The 18,836-nt window shown below is 47.1% G+C and overlaps 1 protein-coding gene across 3 annotated transcripts in view; it reads left to right on the forward strand.

Moving 5' to 3' along the window:
- Positions 1-18,836, forward strand: part of LOC147111248 (uncharacterized) — a 51,946-nt gene that overhangs the window by 666 nt on the left and 32,444 nt on the right. For all 3 annotated transcript variants that reach the window (XM_086001968.1, XM_086001967.1, XM_086001969.1), the window contains exon 2: positions 14,927-15,071. In XM_086001968.1, coding sequence (XP_085858094.1) covers positions 14,966-15,071 — 106 coding nt within the window. In that variant the 5' untranslated portion in view covers positions 14,927-14,965. The remainder of the gene's footprint in view (positions 1-14,926; positions 15,072-18,836) is intronic.

An 18,836-nucleotide genomic window follows, 5' to 3' on the forward strand; every position in this document is an offset into this window, starting at 1 on the left:
TTAGATATAGTTAACACGTCGTTTGTTTACAAATATACTTTGTTAAATAAGTTAATTCCAGATTCAGTGGCATACCACCACAGTTGTGATTCATATTTAGATTGTGAAATTCTGTTTTGTAACACGGAGATCTCTTAATTGTTGCTACTGGATGAAGGTCCTTAAATTTGACCAAATAAGTACAGAAATGCACTAAATGGACCATGCAGCGTGGTACTAAACCACACAGACCAGTGATTCAGTGCTTTCTCCGTGCTGTTTTAGTTGATCTCAGACAGTGACAGTATCTGGAGGCTACAATTGGTCTGGTGTCCTAGAGCTAGCAAATAGATTTTTTTGAAAAGAAAAAGAAAGACTTGTATTTATCAATCATTTAAAAATCAGCCCGAGTTCCTCCTGATTGTTATCCAACAGTGTTGGGTGAGGGTGGGATGCTGTTCTGCTGTGACACATTTCCTACATTACAACAGTGACTACACTCCAAAAAGTACTTAATTGTCTGCTAAAGCACTTTGAGACATCCGGTGGTCATGAAAGGCGCCAATGCAAGTCTTTCTTTCTTTGGTCAAATACCAACTGAATAGGCTCAGTGTGAAAATTGACCACTTAATACTTGTATTTCTATCGGTCCTTGTCACACTGGCCATTCTGCACCAATATGTCGCAAACCCCAGTGAGGCAAAGTACTGAAGCAAAAGCAAAATACTGCAGATACTGGAAATCTGAAATAAAAACAGAAAATGTTGGAAATGCTCAGCAAGTCAGACAGCATCTGTGGAGAGAGAGAAACAGCGTCAAAGTTTCAGGTCGATGACCTTTCATAGAAACATAGAAAATAGGAGCAGGAGTAGGCCATTCGGCCCCTCGAGCCTGTTCCGCCATTTAATGAGATCATGGCTGATCATCCAAATTCAGTACTTTGACCCTGCTTTCTCCCCATATCCCTTTAGCCTTAAGAAATATATCTAACTCCTTGAATATATTTAAAGAATTGGCCTCAACTGCCTTCTGTTGTAGAGAATTCCACAGGTTCACCACTCTCTGGGTGAAGAAATTCCTCTTCATCTCAGTCCTAAATGGCTTACCCCTTATCCTTAGACTGTGACCCCTGGTTCTGGACTCCCCCGCCATCGGGAACAACCTTCCTGCATCTAGTCTGTCTAGTCCTTAGAATTTTATAAGTTTCAATGAGATCCCCTCTCATTCTTCTAAACTCCAGCGAATATAAGCCCAATCGACCCAATCTCTCCTCATACGTCATTCCTGCCATCCCAGGTATCAGTCTGGTGAATCTTCGCCTCCATGGCAAGAACATCCTTCCTCAGATAAGGCAACTAAAACTGCATACAATACTCAAGGTGTGGTCTCACCAAGGCCCTGTACAACTGCAGCAAGACATCCTTGCTCCTGTACTTGAATCCTCTCGCTATGAAGGCCAATATACCATTTGCCTTCTTAACCGCCTGCTGCACCTGCATGCTTACCTTCAGCGACTGGTGCACAAGGACACCCAGGTCTCATTGCACCTCCCCTTCTCCCAATTCGTCAGAACTGGAAAAAGTTAGAGATATAACAAGTTTTCAGCAAGTGCAGGGGTGGGGGGTGGTGGTGGGGAGGGGAGGAAAGAACAAGGGAAAGTCTGTGATAGGGTGGAAGGCAGGAGAGATTAAAGGACAAGAGATGATGGTGCAGGGCAAAAGGAGATGGTCATGGGACAAGTAAAGGAACTGAAGGACTGCTGCACCTTTGAACCTGTACCCCAGAAAAAGCCAGCAGCTTTAGGAGAGGGGAGGAGAACATCGTAAAAATTAATTCCAAAACTTGAAATTGTTATTTTTGCCGCAGGGACGCCACTTCAAGGTTTGAAGCCCCATGGGCTACCCTTAGTGTGAAAATATATAAAGGACGTGTATGAATGACCCTGTAGTTAACCTTGCTATGAATAAATAAGCATGTGATTTGCTATTACCTTGGGTCAATCTTTTAATATACTTATGTAGTTCTTTAATATCTTTATTAAGGAACCTCTTTGACCAAGCTGCTAGTCACGCCTCCTAATATCCCCTCCCTGTCAATTTCAGTCTAATTACGCTTCTGTGACGTGCCTTGGGACATTTCTCCACTTTAAAGGTGCTGTATAAATGCAAGATGATGTTCAGCATTGCTACATTTAATTTGACTGTATAATGTCTTTATGACATTTGTTTGGACACAATCATTTGGTTTTGCACGCTTATTCTCTTCTATTTCCCACGTTACAGCTTGGCTCCATTTCTATTTTGCCTCATTAGTTCCCCCTCTGTCTCACACAGACACATGCAAATTTGGTTGGTCTCAACTCAGTCCCCGGTGGATGTGGGTTCATAGCCCACAACCACACAATTCTGCACAAAATGGGCAACCTCATTCAGAGCAAATTAATATTGCAGTACAATTCCAATTCATAATTTTGTGTCTGGCCGCTAAATTCCCTACTGTGTACAGGCCAGTGAGCGAAAATCGTCGGTGCGGCTGAGCTGAGGCACTCGTGCACAGCAGAAAAGTATGCTGCCTCTATTGTTTATACTGCTGCCAGGGAGATTACGCCTTCTGGAGGCATCAGTGGAACTTCCATCTGTTTATGTGGATCTCAAAGCTAACAGAAGGAGCAGTTCTACCTCAATAACATCACTGTCATTGCAGAAAGCAGAGCTACCACTGCAAGGTAAATACAGCATAATTTCACAAGGGCCATTCAGGTAAAGAAGGTAATCCTACAGTCTTCCAATTTCAGCGTGTAGTTGTTTCTTGAATTAATTCAGAATGCTGGCCTTTGCCACGTTCTGGCCACCTGTTCCAGCTTGTTGAGCTTCCTCTGTGTAAAGAAATACTTCCTGATGTCTGTCATAAATTTGAGTGTCAGCCGTGGCTCAGTGGGTAGCACCCTCGCCTGAGAGTCAGGAAGGTTGTGAGGTTCAAGCCCCACCCCAGAGGCTTGAGCACAAAAATCTAGGCTGACACTTCCAGTGCAGTACTGAGGGAGTGCTGCACTGTCAGAGGTGCCGTCTTTCAGATGAGACATTAAAACAAGGCCCTGTGTTCTCTCTCAGGTGGAAGTGAAAGATCCCATGGCACTATTTCAAAGAAGAGCAGGGGAGTTCTCTCCGGTGTTCTGGCCAATATTTATCCCTCAAATCAACATCACTAAAACAGAATATTTGGTCATTATCACATTACTGTTTGTGGGACCTTGCTGTGTTCAAATTGGCTGCTGTGTTTCCTACATTACAACAGTGACTACACTTCAAAAGTACTTCATTGGCTGTAAAGTGCTTTGGGACATCGAGAAAGGTGCTATAAAAATGCAAGTCTTTCTAAATTTGCCTTTACACCATTGCTTTGTGGGGAATGGATACATTCACTTTGGTGCAGTAGAGGATTCTCTCTTGAGGCAGGAGTTAAGGTATATTGTTGGGGCTTTACTCTGCACCTGACCTGGGACCCATTGTTGCTACACTGCATGCCAAAAAATAAACGTTTTCCATTCCCCAATACTGACAACCCTCACTTTGACAATCACAAAAATGGCTAAAAAAAAAAATCACAAAAATGTATCTACTCAGTGAGAATAAAATAACGTACTACCTGATGCTTGGTTTTAAGGAGTGTCATCATCTGGACCACTTTTAGATCACAAAGATATCAATCAAGATTTTTTAATACAGTGAATACAGCTAGCAATATTAGAGGAATAAATAAGATCAGGAGTAATGAGAACAGTGAAAAATCACCAGGTTAATGACAATGACTGGGATCTTCCCATGCATGGTAGCGTTTAGGTACTATTGGCGCTCAATGAAAAATTAATTTTTAGCTGTAAAATGTACTTTGGATGGGAGAATGCCTTGATAGCTCAATTGGTAAGTATAGAACTGAGCTGTACAGACTGTTAATGGATCTGAACTGGAGGGATAGCAGCAAAACAATTGACTTTGTTTTCCCTTAGTCCAGGGGCACTAATCAGCTGAAGTTAGCTCATTGTAAACCAGTGAACCTTGCTGGAAAGCATAGGTGTCGGCTGAGGAGACGTATGGGCTTGGCTGTGTTGCATATCACTCATTGTCTGGGTTCCCTGACCAAGATTGGCAGTTTGAGTGAGTTACAGAAGGATGGCTAACAGCTGTGAAATTGTATCCCAGCATGGGTCAGAGCAGATGGGGGAAAACAGGAATTCCAAAAAAAACTACCGTGTATTTGTTACAACTAATTTAGCACTGAATTAATCATCGCTTTTAGCATTGCAACCAATACCATGTACTTTCTTACATATGTAGGTGATACTTTTAAAAGAAAACGTTTTCACATTTTATTTGGTAAATAAGGAGAGTGCTGACTAACTATAATGTGAGAACACTCTGCCAAGTATTACATAGAATACGCAGCACAGAAACAGGCCATTCGGCCCAACTAGTCTGCTAGTGTTTATACTCCACATCAGTCTCCTCCCATTCCATCTGCCGCATCTCAGCCTTTCAGCATATCTTTCTATTCCCTTTTCTCTCATGTACTCGTCCAGTTTTCTTCTAAAAGCATCTAAGCTATTTGCCTCAACCACTTCCTGAGGTAGCGAGTTTCACATTCTAACCACTCTCTGAGTAAAGAAATTTCTCCTTATTTCCCGATTGGATTCATTAGTAACTACCTTGTATTTATGGCCCCTAGTTTTGGATTCTCTCATAGGTGGAAACATTCTCTCCACATGTACCCTGTCCAACCCATTCATCATTTTAAAGACCTCTATCAGGTCACCTCTAAGCACTGTTCCTGTTAAGCTGCACGGCCACACAGCAGTCTGGAGCTCCCATGCAGGCCGCCTGCCAGCTTTTCAATTGGATTAACTGCACATGTGCGAACATTTGAATGGGCCGCGCAGACACTTAAAGGGGCCACGGACCCAAAAGAAATTACAGGGAACATTGCTTCTCAGTCTTCTCTTCTCTGAACAAAAAAGCCCCAACCTGATCAATCTTTCCCGATAGCTGTAATCTCTCAATTCTGGTACCATCCTTGTAAATCTTTTTTGTACTTTCTCTAATGCTTCTATGTCCTTTTTATAGTATGGAGAACTACAATGCATAAAGCCAGGCAAGTGCACGCAACATATTAAAATCTGGTTTAACATCTAAATAAAGTGCTCTACTCCATGTATGGGGATTAGGGAATGGCTGGAGAAAATTCACAAGCTACATTACTTGTTTAGTGATGGCAAAAATGGAACCATTTGAGTTGATTTGAAAAGAATTGCCAACCTTGTACTTTGCTTCTAATGTATTTTTTTTTTAATTTTTAAAAAGCACCATGTTTCTTTTCCCTCCTTTATCAGCCATTTTTTTTTCTTCCTTCTTCTGCTCCTAAAGTCACTGAACCTTTGCTGCTGTACAGTTCTACAGACACTTCTTTCCCTCTGGTAATGTTTGCAAGAGGTGGTTTTCCATGTAATAGGTCCAGATAAAGAAAGAAAGACTTGCATTTATATAGCGCCTTTCACGACCATTCGATGTCCCAAAGCGCTTTACAGCCAATGAGGTACTTTCTGAAGTGTAGTCACTGTTGTAATGTAGATGGTTAGTTTCAAGGGGCTATTTGAGCATGGGAGACATCATAGCCAAACCCAGTCTTGGATTAATGATCCAGAGACGTGAGTTCAAATCCCACCACGGCAGCTGGAGAATTTCAAATCAGTTAATTAAATAAATCTGGATTAAAAAGCTAGTATCAGTAATGGTGACCATGAAACTATCGGATTGTCGTAAAAACCCATCTGGTTCACTAATATCCTTTAGGGAAGGAAATCTGCCGCCTTTACCCGGTCTGGCCTATATGTGTCTCCAGGCCCACAGCAATGTGGTTGACTCTTAACTGCCCTCTGAAATGGCCTAGCAAACCACTTAGTTGTACACAACTGCTATGAAAAACAATAATAAGAATAAAACCGGACGGACCACCCGGCATCGACCTCGGCACTGGCTTTGGACACCACAATGGCACCCTCAGCACCAGGCGTACCTAAAAATGAGGTGCCAACCTAGGGAAGCTGCAACACAGGACTACATGCATGCTAAACAGCGGAAGCAGCATGCTATAGACAGAGCTAAGCGATTGCACAATCAGCAGATCAGATCAAAGCTCTGCAATCCTGCCACATCCAGTCATGAATGGTGGTGGACAATTAAACAACTAATGGGAGGAGGAGGCTCCATGAATATCCCCATCCTTAATGATGGTGGAGCCCAGCACGCCAGTGCAAAAGACAAGGCTGAAGCGTTTGCAACCATCTTCAGCCAGAAGGGTTGAGTGGATGAACCATATCGGTCTCCTTATGAGGCCCGGACCATCACAGAAGCCAGTCTTCAGCCAATTCGATTCACTCCATGTGATATCAAGAAACAGCTGAGCGCACTGGATACAGCAAAGGCTGTGGGCCCCGACAACATCCCAGCTATCATGCTGAAGATTTGTGCTCCAGAACTAGCCGCACCCCTAGCCAAGCTGTTCCAGTACAGCTACAACACTGGCATCTATCCGACAATGTGGAAAACAGCCCAGGTATGTCCTGTCCACAAAAAGCAGAACAAATCCAATCCGGCCAATTACCGCCCCATCAGTCTACTCACAATCATCAGCAAAGTGATGGAAGGTGTCGTCGACAGTGCTATTAAGCGGCATTTACTCGTCAATAACCTGCTCACTGATGCCCAGTTTGGGTTCCACCAAGACCACTCGGCTCCAGACCTCATTACAGCCTTGGTCCAAACATGGACAAAAGAGCTGAATTTCAGAGGTAAGGTGAGAATGACTGCCCTTGACATCAAGGGGGCATTTGACCGAGTGTGGCATCAAGGAGCCCTAGTAAAACTGAAGTCAATGGGAATCAGGGGGAAAACGTTCCACTGGCTGGAGTCATACCTAGCACAAAGGAAGATGGTTGTGGTTATTGGAGGTCAATCGCCTGATCCCAGGACATTGCTGCAGGAGTTCCTCGGGGCAGTGTCCTAGGCACAAACATCTTCAGCTGCTTCATCAATGACCTTCCCTCCATCATAAGGTCAGAAGTGGGGATGTTCGCTGATGATTGCACAGTGTTCAGTTTCATTCGCAACTCCTCAGATAATGAAGCAGTCCATGCCCGCATGCAGCAAGACCTGGACGACATTGAGACTTGGGCTGATAAGTGGCAAGTAACATTTGCGCCACACAAGTGCCAGTCAATGACTATCTCCAATAAGCGAGAGTCTAACCACCGCCCCTTGACATTCAATGGCATTACCGTCACTGAATCCCCCACCATCAACATCCTGGGGGTCAGCATTGACCAGAAATTTAACTGGACCAGCCACGTAAATACTGTGGCAACAAGAGCAGGTCAGCGGCTGCGTATTCTGCAGTGAGAACATAAGAACATAAGAACTAGGAGCAGGAGTAGGCCATACGGCCCCTCAAGCCTGCTCCGCTATTCAATAAAATCATGGCTGATCATCGACCTCAACTCCACTTTCCTACCCGATTTCCATATCCCTTGATTTCCCCTAGAGTCCAAGGGAGCTAAATTCAGTTGATTTGCACCTCCCGCTAGCACCGTAAGAGGTACTAACGGGGCGGAAATCAACTAGCGCCTGGGCGCAGCGCTGCTAACGCCTCCCGCGAAATTCGCGCCCCGGCTGTAATATTGGGTGGCGCCCCCCAACTTACCACCAGACGCTAAGTCCGCCGGGGTGAGGGGGGCCTACCTGCGGCCGGGGCGACGCTAGTTAAAGGGGAGGTGGCGGGTGGCCATTTTTGCTGCTGGCCGCCTGCCAGCACCTGTCCCCGGACCCCGTGAAGCCCCCACCGCGGGGTGCCGGCTGCTCTCTGTGAGCCCAGCACTCCTCTTGAGTGCCAGGCTCATTTGCCAGCACTCCCGATCCCTGGTGGCCCAGCTGGGCACCGGGACACGCTGTGCCAGGCCCCTCCCCTTTAATAAGGGGAGAAAGGCCTGCAGTACCGCGGCACGTAGCATCACGATATTGGCTCGCAGCGCCCCAAGAGAGACGCGGGGTGCTTCCAGTAGCGCCCCTCCTCCCTCTCGGGGCGCTACCTGGGAAAATCGGCCGCGGGGGCGCTAACTTTTTCGCAGCGCTAAAATTAGCGCCCCAGTGAAGTAGCACCCCAAAGGTGGCACTACCCAATTTTTACCCCCAAAAATCTATCTATCAAACCTCTTCAAAACTATCAACCTTCTGACTCCCCAAAGCCTTTCCACCATCTTCAAGGCACAAGTCAGGAGTGTGATGGAATACTTGCTGCTTGCCTGGATGAGTGCAGCCCTAACAACATGCAAGAAGCTCGACACCATCCAGGACAAAACAGCCCACTTGATTGGCACCCCATCTACCACCTTAAACATTCGCTCCCTCCACCACCGGCACACCTTGGCTGCAGTGTGTACCATCTACAAGATGCACTGCAGCAACTTGCCAAGGCTTCTTCGGCAGCACCTCCCAAACCTGCGACCTCTACCAGCTTGAAGTACAAGGGCAGCAGACGCATGGGAACACCATCACCTGCAAGTTCCCCTCTAAGTTACATACCACCTTCACTTGGAAGTATATCGCTGTTCCTTCATCGTCGCTGGGTCCCAATCCTGGAACTCCCTATGGGAGTACCTTCACGACGCGGACTGCAACAGTTCAAGAAGGTGGCTCACCACCACCTTCTCAAGGGCAATTAGGGAACGGGCAATAAATGATGGCCCCAGCGACATCCACATCCCAGGAAAGAATAAAAGAAAAAGTCCAGTCTTCACCTGGTGTCTACACGTGTTCAGTTCTAGCAGGGGCCGGGAATTGGAACCCTGGCCACTTTTCCCCTCCTTACTCCATTGTTACTAAACTCAGCATAGACTGGAGATCAAACCTGTAATGTATATACCTTTAAGGGGGAACTATCTTTTACAGCTCATGTATACTGCAGTACCGGCAGTGACCACACCTGTATATAGCACTGAGTAGTAATCTGTACAGATCAGTTCTAGTGTGAGCCACGTTGAGTAAACACCTGTTGTACCGTTCTCCTGCAGTCTGTGTCTTATTATACACGGACACAACATTGGCGACAAGGCAAGTTCGAACCTACCTGCAACTCTGCATCACCTCCCGGGGATTCATTCCTGGAGATCAGTGGATTGGAGGTCAAGGCCAGAGACTCGGGCGTCGACCACGGGCAACCGCCCAGTCATCCAGCAGAGACTTGAGAATTGCGGGGGAGGCTGTCGAGAGCCAGGCTTGGCTTTCCAGTCGAGGTGGTCCAGCGAAACGGGCTGGCAACAGGTAGTGCGCAGACCCTTCCCGGACAGCGGCGGGCTAGAGCCCGACCGAGCGGCACAGCAAAGGGCCGAGCAGCGTCGACGGGGGAGAGAGAGAGAGGGCAGAGCGCACAGGGCGCAGCCGGTGTTCAGAGGCCGAGCAGCGTCGAAGAGAGGGAGAGAGAGAGACGCACAGAAACCCGCGAGGCGCCGCCATTGCCACGAGGATCGCCGAGAGCGGCGTTGGCAGCAGCGCAGGAGAAGTGCGCGAAACCTACAGGGTGCCGCCATTGCCACGAGAACCACCGGGAGCGGCGTTGGCAGCAGCGGAGGAGGAAGGAAAGCGCGGGAGACGCCATTTTAAGCCATTGGGAGACGCCATTTTAAACCACACCCAAAATGCCGAAGAGTGGCAGTATCACCGCATTTGACAATGAAGTCGAAGACTGGACTACATATATCGAACGAATAGAGGTATACTGAAAGGCAAATGAGGTGTCAGATGACAAGAAAGCGTCGCTATTGTTAAATTTAATGGGTGCAAAGACGTATGGTTTATTACGAAATCTAGTAACCCCAACGAAGCCAATGGAAAAGAGTTTTGAAGACATAGTAACGATACTACAGGAACATTTAAACCCCACACCGCTGCTGATAGCAGAAAGATTCAAGTTTCACAAACGGAACCAGCATAAGGATGAAAGCAATGCTGATTATTTAACAGAACTGCGCAAACTATCGAAACACTGTCAGTTTGGAGCGGGACTGGCAGATACCTTAAAGGACAAGTTTGTGTGTGGGCTTCAAAGTGAAGGAAACCCGAAATGACCCGACGCTGTCTCGGGTATATGATTTGACGGTGAAGGGATGGCCAGCACATGGCGACTCACTGTTGCCAGCATTCTCGACAAGGAGAGAACAGCTGTCAGTGTGCCGGGGGACCTTGATGTGTGGATCCCGAGTGGTAATTCCACCCATGTTAAGGGATAGAGTGCTCAATGAGCTTCATGAGGGTCATCTGGGAGGGGTAAAAATGAAAAGCGTAGCCAGGGCTTATGTGTGGTGGCCGGGAATTGATAAACAAATCGAGGACCTGACCAAGAGCTGCTCAGGATGCCAGAAAGTCCAAAATGCACCACCACAGGCCCCTCTACACCCATGGGAGTGGCCCTCATCTCCATGGCAACGGTTGCATATTGATTTTGCTGGTCCATTCATGGACTCAATGTTTTTAATAGCCGTGGATGCGCACTCGAAATGGCCTGAGGTCATCAAAATGTCCTCTACCACGGAGAAAACTATTGCAGTCCTACGGACCATTTTTGCCAGGAATGGCTTGCCAGAACAGATTTGCTCCGACAACGGACCACAGTTTGTGTCCGAAGAGTTCCGGAGGTTCTTGAAAAAGAATGGGGTAAGGCATTACACATCCGCCCCGTATCATCCAGCCACAAATGGATTGGCTGAGAGGTTCATACAAACCTTTAAGAAGGCAATAAAGGCTATGTACAATGACAACATTCCGCTGCAGCATAAGGTGGACAATTTCCTGTTCGCCTACTGGAATGCGACACATGCAGTCACCAACCAGGCCCCAGCCATGATGTTCTTTAATCGAAGGTTAAGACCTCGCCTGGATTTGCTCAGACCAAACGTACGAAGAGACGTTGAGAGTAAGCAATTCCAGCACATCCATGAGAAGCCAACAAGGAGCTTCAATTTAGGGCAACCAGTCTTGGCCTGCGACTACCGAACAGAAAAATGGCAGCCAGGAACAATATGCACACGGCAGGGCCCACTAATGTACACAGTGGACGTTGGGGAGAGCATCGTGAGACGCCATGCTGACCAGATCCTAGAGTCACAGGAACAAGTCAACCCCATGCCTCGCCCATACGTACCTGGTGATGAACCTGACGTACAGGTCGCATCTACCCCAGAAACAGTAGCATCGGAAGCTGATGAACCAACCGACAACAGGGGGCCAGAATCGCCTCCGCACCAAGAGCAAGACACTCGGGAAAGGCGTTATCCAGAAAGGATCAGGAAGCCTCCCCAAAGACTGAATATATAAATAGACTATTTTCAGCTAATGTTGCATGTTAAAAGTGTTAATTGTAATTAGTTTGATATTTAATTGTTAAATGAGTGTTATGGTACTGTTAATCTAAAAGGGGAGGAATTGTAATGTATATACCTTTAAGGGGGGAACTATCTTTTACAGCTCATGTATACTGCAGTACTGGCAGTGACCACACCTGTATATAGCACTGAGTAGTAATCTGTACAGATCAGTTCTAGTGTGAGCCACGTTGAGTAAACACCTGTTGTACCGTTCTCCGCAGTCTGTGTCTTATTATGCACGGACACAACAAAACCTGGGCCCTTCATGGTCTTTATAGTGCAGCAATTCATTGCTTTAACCAGCTGAATCACCAGGGCAGCCTTATTGACTTTCTGTTCAATGTTAGAAATAACAGTGTGAGAAATATAACCTCCTTCTTATTGATTAAACATATAGTATTAATATAAAGAACTGTAGCATCCAGTAGCCTTCACCTCCTCTGAAAAATCACACATATAGTATTAACATAAAGAACTGCAACAATCAATAACCTTCACCTCCCTCCCAGTAAACACCAGGAAGTCAACACAAAAATACAAACAAAGAAAGGTATTATTTAGCTCTGACTAGGAGAGACAACAACAGCAAGTAGCATTTGCATAGCACATTGAGTACTTTGTATCGGTGTTTACTAAGGAGATGGATGCTGACAAAATATCTGTAGAAGCAATGGAAGGGGTGAAAATTGATAGACAGGATGTACTAGAAAGACTGGGTATGCTGAGAGTGGACAAGTCACCTGGTCCAGATGGCTTGCATCCCAGGTTGCTAAGGGAATTGGGGGAGGAAATAGCGGAAGGGCTTGCCATAATTTTCCAATCTTCCCTAAATGCGGGGGAGGAGCCCGAGGATTGGAAAGTGGCAAATGTGACACCATTGTTCAAGAAAGGGTGTAAGGACAATCCTAGTAACTACAGGCCAGTCAGTTTAACATCAGTGGTGGGTAAAGTTTTAGAAACAATAATCAAGGAAAAAATTAACGGGCACTTGGAGAGAATTAGGCTAATTAAGGAGAGCCAACACAGATTTGTAAAAGGCAGATCATGTTTGACTAATCTAATTGTATTTTTTGATGAAGTAACAGGGGGGATTGATGAAAGGAATGCAATGGATGTTGTCTACATGGATTTTAGGAAGGCATTTGACAAAGTACCAAACAGAAGGCTGGTTAACAAAATTGAGGCTCATGGAATAGGTGGGTCAGTGGCAGCTTGGATAAGGAATTGGCTTAAGGATAGAAAACAGCGAGCTGTAGTAAATGGCTGTTTTTCAGACTGGAGGATGGTAGACAGTGGTGTTCCTCAAGGGTCAGTGCTGGGGCCACTGATTTTTTTGTATAAATGACCTGGATATTGGAATACAGAGTAGAATTTATAAATTTGCCGATGACACCAAACTTGGGGGTGTGGCAAACAGTGAGGATGATACCAATCAACTGCAACTGGATATAGAAAGGCTAGCAGAATGGGCAGACAAGTGGCAGATGGAATTTAATACAGAGAAGTGTGAGGTGATGCATTTTGGCAGAAGGAACAGGGAGAGGCAATATACACTTAATGGCACAGTTTTAAAGAGTGTGCAGGGACAGAGGGACCTGGGAGTTAATGTGCATAGGTCCCTGAAGGTGGCAGGACATATTGAGAGAGTGGTTAGCAAAGCATATGGGATCTTGAGCTTCGTAAATAGAGGTATTGAGTACAAAAGTAGAGATGTTATGCTGAACCTTTATAAAGCGTTGGTTAGGCCACAACTGGAGTATTGTGCCCAGTTCTGGTCACCACACTTTAGGAAGGATGTGAAGGCACATAGAAACATAGAAACATAGAAGATAGGAGCAGGAGTAGGCCATTCGGCCCCTTGAGCCTGCTCCGCCATTCAATGCAATCATGGCTGATCATCCAAATTCAGTACCCGGTCCCTGCTTTCTCCCCATACCCCTTGATCCCTTTAGCCTTAAGAAATATATCCAACTCCTTCTTGAATATATTTAATGTATTGGCCTCTACATCCTTCTGTGGTAGAGAATTCCACAGGTTCACCACTCTCTGGGTGAAGAAATTCCTCCTTGAGAGGCTGCAGAGGAGATTTACCAGAATGGTTCCGGGGATGGGGGATCTTAGCTACAAGGACAGGTTGGAGAAGCTGGATTTGCTTTCATTAGAGCAAAGGAGGTTGAGGGGTGATTTGATAGAGGTGTACAAGATTATGATGGGTTTGGATAGGCTAGACGGGGAAAGGCTGTTCCCACTACTTGATGGTACAAGGACTAGGGGACACAGATTTAAGGTTTGGGCAAGAGATACAGGGGGGATGTGAGGAAAAACTTTTTTACGCAGCGAGTGGGGAGGACCTGGAACTCGCTGCCGACGGAAGTGGTGGAAGCGGAGACACTCAATGTTTTCAAGGGGAGACTGGATAGGCACTTGAGGGAAATAAACTTGCAGGGCTACGGGGACAGAGTAGGGGAATGGGACTGACTGGATTGCTCTACAGAGAGCCGGCACGGACTTAATGGGCTGAATGGCCTCCTTCTGTGCCTTTATGACTCTATGACCTTTAATGTAGAAAAAATGTTCCAAGGTGTTTAACAGAGTTGTGCATCCCTGCCTACCTTCACTCCACTATCGGCTGCCGTGCCTTCAGCTGTCTAGGCCCTAAGCTCTGGAATTCCCTTTCTAAACCTCTCCGCCTCTCTCTCCTCCTTTAAGATGCTACTTAAAACCTACCTTTTGGTCACCTGTCCTAATGTCTCCTTCTTTGGCTCGGTGTCAATTTTTGTCCGATTACGGTTCGGTGAAGTGCCTTGGAACGTTTTACTACATTAAAGGCACAATATAACTGCAAGTTGTTGTTGATATAAGTTGAAAAATGGATACCAAGGCAAAGAAAGAAACACTAGAATGGGGTTACCAAAATCTTAGTCGATGAAGTGGGTTTTAAGGAGAATAGGGAGGTTGAGGGGTTTAGGCAGCAAATTCCAGAACGTAGGGTCTAGTCAACTGAAGGCATGGCCACTAATGGTGGGGTGAGAGGAAGGGGATGCAGAAAAGGCTGGAGTCAGAGATTACCTTCCGCCCTAAAGATCTTTCCTTCTTCCCCTCTCCGCCTCCCCCCCTCCGCACCCCCCCTCCCCCCCCACCCCACAAGTTGATTATCTGGATACATGCATAAAGGGTCATATGTGACTAGTGACAGTAAGTGATGACTGTCTTGGACTGTGTTTCAGATAGCATAATAGGTGGGAGGTGAGAGTGACTGATTTCTAGGTTGTGAAGGGGCAAGCTTGGTGTCATGTTGGAGAGCTGCTTCATCTGCTACTGTCTGCTGGTCACACAGCTGCCTCTAAATCACCTGCTGGATCAAACAATGCCCCCTTCAAGTAAGCTATTAGCCTGTAAAGACTCTCTGCTGTTTAAGCAGCTTTCACTGTACTTTAATCCCTTTGTAAATGACAATGTTTTTTTGCTGTTGATTTAACGCAGATATTGAAAGTGGCACCCTCCAGTTCATTTAGATCCTCAATGCAGAGCAACAGTGACCTGCACGAAATTGAGCTCCATGCTGTGGAGTCCATTAATGACTTGCATCGCACCAACTCCAACTTCGAGGTCACTAAGTCTTACTCAGGTAACTGCTGTGTTGACAGTCTGTGTATTAGATACGTCTTCAAATCAAATCAATGCATCTGCTAAAGTGCCGCATAAAAGATTTGTCTCAAAGCTTAAGATCCATGTTGGAGTGATGACATGGATAGATGGCTGCAGAGAGTAAGGTTGACAAAAGGTAGCTAGGGGACATGGAAGACTGTGAGGGAAATTGCAAGAGGACATAGCCAGATTAGGGGAGTGGGCAGATATGTGACAAATGTAGATAAATATCTAGTACATTTTGAGGGAAAAGAGAAGTGAAATATATCCTAAATGGTACCTACAGACATTTCAATGGAGTGGAGGAAAAAAGAAATCTAAGGATACAGAAATCTATATTTAAAAAAGTTGAATGGCATTGTGGGTTTTATATACAGTGGCATTGAGTAAAAAAGCAAGAAGGTGACGATGAATCTGTGCAAGATATTGATGAGACCACAGTTGGAGTACTGGATTATAGACTGGATATTGGAATCAAGGGCAAGATACATTAGAGTCATAGGCCTAGAAATTGAGTGGGCTTAGCGCCCATTTTGCGGCGCTAGAGGGCATTGCGCTGGACTTACAGCCGGTTTTGAAATTGACTAGGGCCCAACATCGGCGTTACACCGGTAGCGCTGCGCCGGCACCGATGACGTCATCGGTGTGCGCAGCGTCCCGGTTGCCGTGGTGACGGGCCCCAGCGCCGAAATTCAGTTGCGGCCGCCTCGCCCGTGGCAGCCGCAACTAAGACTCTGGCAACAGAGTCTTGCACGACTTTGCGCCGGCGCATAAAGGTGGAGCGGCGGCCGGCCGCTTTCCCGCCGGCCGCCTGCCCGCACCTCCCTTCCCGGACTCCCCCACCCCCCCCCCCCCGCGGAACAGATGCTTCTCGGCTGCGAGCCCGGCACTTCCCCGAGGTGCCGGGCTCATTTTTGTGAAGATTTTACCGGCCAGCGGGCGGGTGCAGGCAGCTCCTCCTTAACTGAAGGAGGAGGCCTGCACTTCCCGAGCCTGCCGCACCGCATCGGGCGCCGCAGCGCCGGAATAGCGCCGCAATGCGGCGCGTAGCGCCAGTTTTCAGGCGCAAACAGCCTTCAGTAGCGCCGGCAGCCGTTTGGGCGCGGCGCTACTGAATTTTTGGCACGCACAGCGCGACTTAGCACCGGCGCTAAATTTCCGGCGTTAAGCCCCGGCGCAGCGCAACCTCAATTTCTAGGCCATAGAGTCATAGAGTTATACAGCACAGAAAGAGGCCCTTCGGCCCATCGCGTCCACGCCGGCCATCAGGCCCTGTCTAATCTAATCCCATTTTCCAGCATTTGGTCCGTAGCCTTGTATGCAATGGCATTTCAAGTGCTCATCCAAATGCTTCTTGAATGTTGTGAGGGTTCCTGCCTCTACCACCCTTTCAGGCAGTGAGTTCCAGATTCCAACCAACCTCTGGGTGAAAAAGCTTTTCCTCAAATCCCCTCTAAACCTCCTGCCCCTTACCCTGAATCTATGCCCCCTTGTTATTGACCCTTCTACTAAGGGAAAAAGTTCCTTTCTATCTACCCTAAATATATACCCTAAATACCCATTATAGATTTACTGAGGTGATACCAGGGATTAAAATATATAGTTATGGTGAAAAACTGGGACTATATTCACTAGAGCACAGCAGACTATTTGGGGCAGGGGGGGATCTAATAGAAGTATTCAAAGTTTTAAAAGGGCTTGAGAGGGTAAATGGCAGAATATGAAATGCATCTTCCCCCTCACCCCTCCCCTTTTGTATTTTATCAGCTATCCTGGGACTTTTAAAAAAATGATTTCTGATGCCAAACAGAATTGATTTTGAATGTCCTTAAGGAAATTTAATAAAAGTAGTTGCTCATGTCTTCATATCAAACTATTTGCCTACAAAACAAAAATCTATTTTTTTAAAGATATTTTTATTTCCAGTTTATGGGGAGTGAGACCTTGCTTATGGATGTGGACTTTTGCATTGGGCATGAGTAAAAACTAGCCCCAATCATAACGGCGCCACTAGGAACTGTTCTATGGTAGATACTGTCCAAGTTCATTTCATCCAAGATCCTTATTGTTATCCAAAAGCAAAATACTGCGGATGCTGGAAATCTGAAATAAAAACAGAAAATGCTGGAAATGCTCAGCAGGTCAGGCAGCACCTGTGGAGAGAGAAAAACAGGGTTAACGTTTAAGGTTGATAACCCTTCGTCAGATAGTTTTGCCTTATAGTTATCCAATTGGTTTAGGCTGTATTTGAACTCAGGCTAGTGGTGAAAGGACAGTATTGTAAACCCATTGAACCACCCAGTCCTCTTTCATAACTTGTCTATTATTGTGTATCACAGCTATGCCTCACTCAGTTTTGCATCCTATTACAGAAATATATACCAGTGTGTGAAAAGAAAAAGGGCTAGATTTTCAGTTGCTTGCGCCAGCAGTTAGCGCCTTAAGAGAAGTGATTTTCGGGCGCTATGCGTGTAGCGCCTGGGCGCAGCGCAGTTTGCGCCCCGCCCCAAATTAAGTTGCCCGTTAGCGCCGGCGCAAAGTTTAGCGGCCGCCCGGATGCGCGCGCAGAAAATGACGTCACATCCTCGTGCAACGCCCTTTGGCCGCCCCAATCCAAACTTCAGTCGGACCGCCCCATTGTGCGGCTGGCGTCCAGAGCGTTTGTAAAATGGGACGCAACACACCTTGGGGAGCGCAAATTAAAGGGCACTCCTCCTGCACTATAAAAGGCAGTCTGCATGTGTTGTGTGGAAGGACCTCCAGGACCACCACCTCCTCCTCCTCCTCCTCCTCCTCCTTTAAGAGCTCACTGGCACCAGAGTGTCTGCCGTGCGCTGCGCCCGAGCTCGGGTGTTGCGCTCTGCACCGCCGGCTTAGCACCTAAAGATAGTAGTGGAACGCCTCTTTTAGCGCTCCACCAACCTCTTAGGGCGAAGCCACTGAATTTCCGGCAACGGGGCGCTACTTTGGGGCGGGCGCTAACTTCGGGCGGGCGCTAAGGTTAGCGCCCCAAAACTGTCTATACTGAAAATCTAGCCCAAAGACTTACATTTATTTAGCACCCTTTATGATCTCCATATAAAGTGCGAAACACTCTCTATCTCAGAAGGTGTCAGAAACCCCTTCCCAGTGGGAGAATTTAGAGCTTGACTTATTCATTAAAAAAAATCACAATGCACCATACTGATCTCTGAGGTAAAGTAAATCCGTTCACCCACCAGCTCTCACCGCCTCTCGGTTTCTCCCACGCATTTTAAAGGTTCCGGACTCCGGCCAATCACTATTGGCCAAAACACAGGGGCCTAGAAATTCATTAAGGCGCTGCCAGCTTTGCGCCCAGTTAACGCCTAAAGGGTGATTTTGCGCCAAAAATGAGTGCGCAGATATTCAGCGCAGCGGTATTGGCGGCGGTAGCCGTTAGCGCTGCGCCGGCACCGATGACGTCATCGGTGTGCGCAGTGCCCCGGTTCCGCCCCGAAACCGCGCCGATCCCCGTATTTAGCTGCGGCCGCCTCCTCCGAAGCGGCCGCAAACAGCGACCAGAAAACGAGGCCGTCCTGCTGCCTTAGTGGGGCGCTTTAAAGCGGAAGGTGCGGCCGGCCGCTTTTGTGGCGGCTGCCTGCCCGCACCTCCTTCCCCGGCCTCCTCCACCCCCCCCCCCCGCGGCATTGCCGGCTGCTTTCCGCGAGCCCGGCACTGCTCCGTGGTGCCGGGCTCATTTGCCGGCACTATCCAGCGGCGATCT

Source organism: Somniosus microcephalus, chromosome 11, assembly GCF_052327205.1.
Source record: "Somniosus microcephalus isolate GS21.2 chromosome 11, FLI_Smic_1.0, whole genome shotgun sequence".
Lineage (NCBI taxonomy): Eukaryota > Metazoa > Chordata > Chondrichthyes > Squaliformes > Somniosidae > Somniosus > Somniosus microcephalus.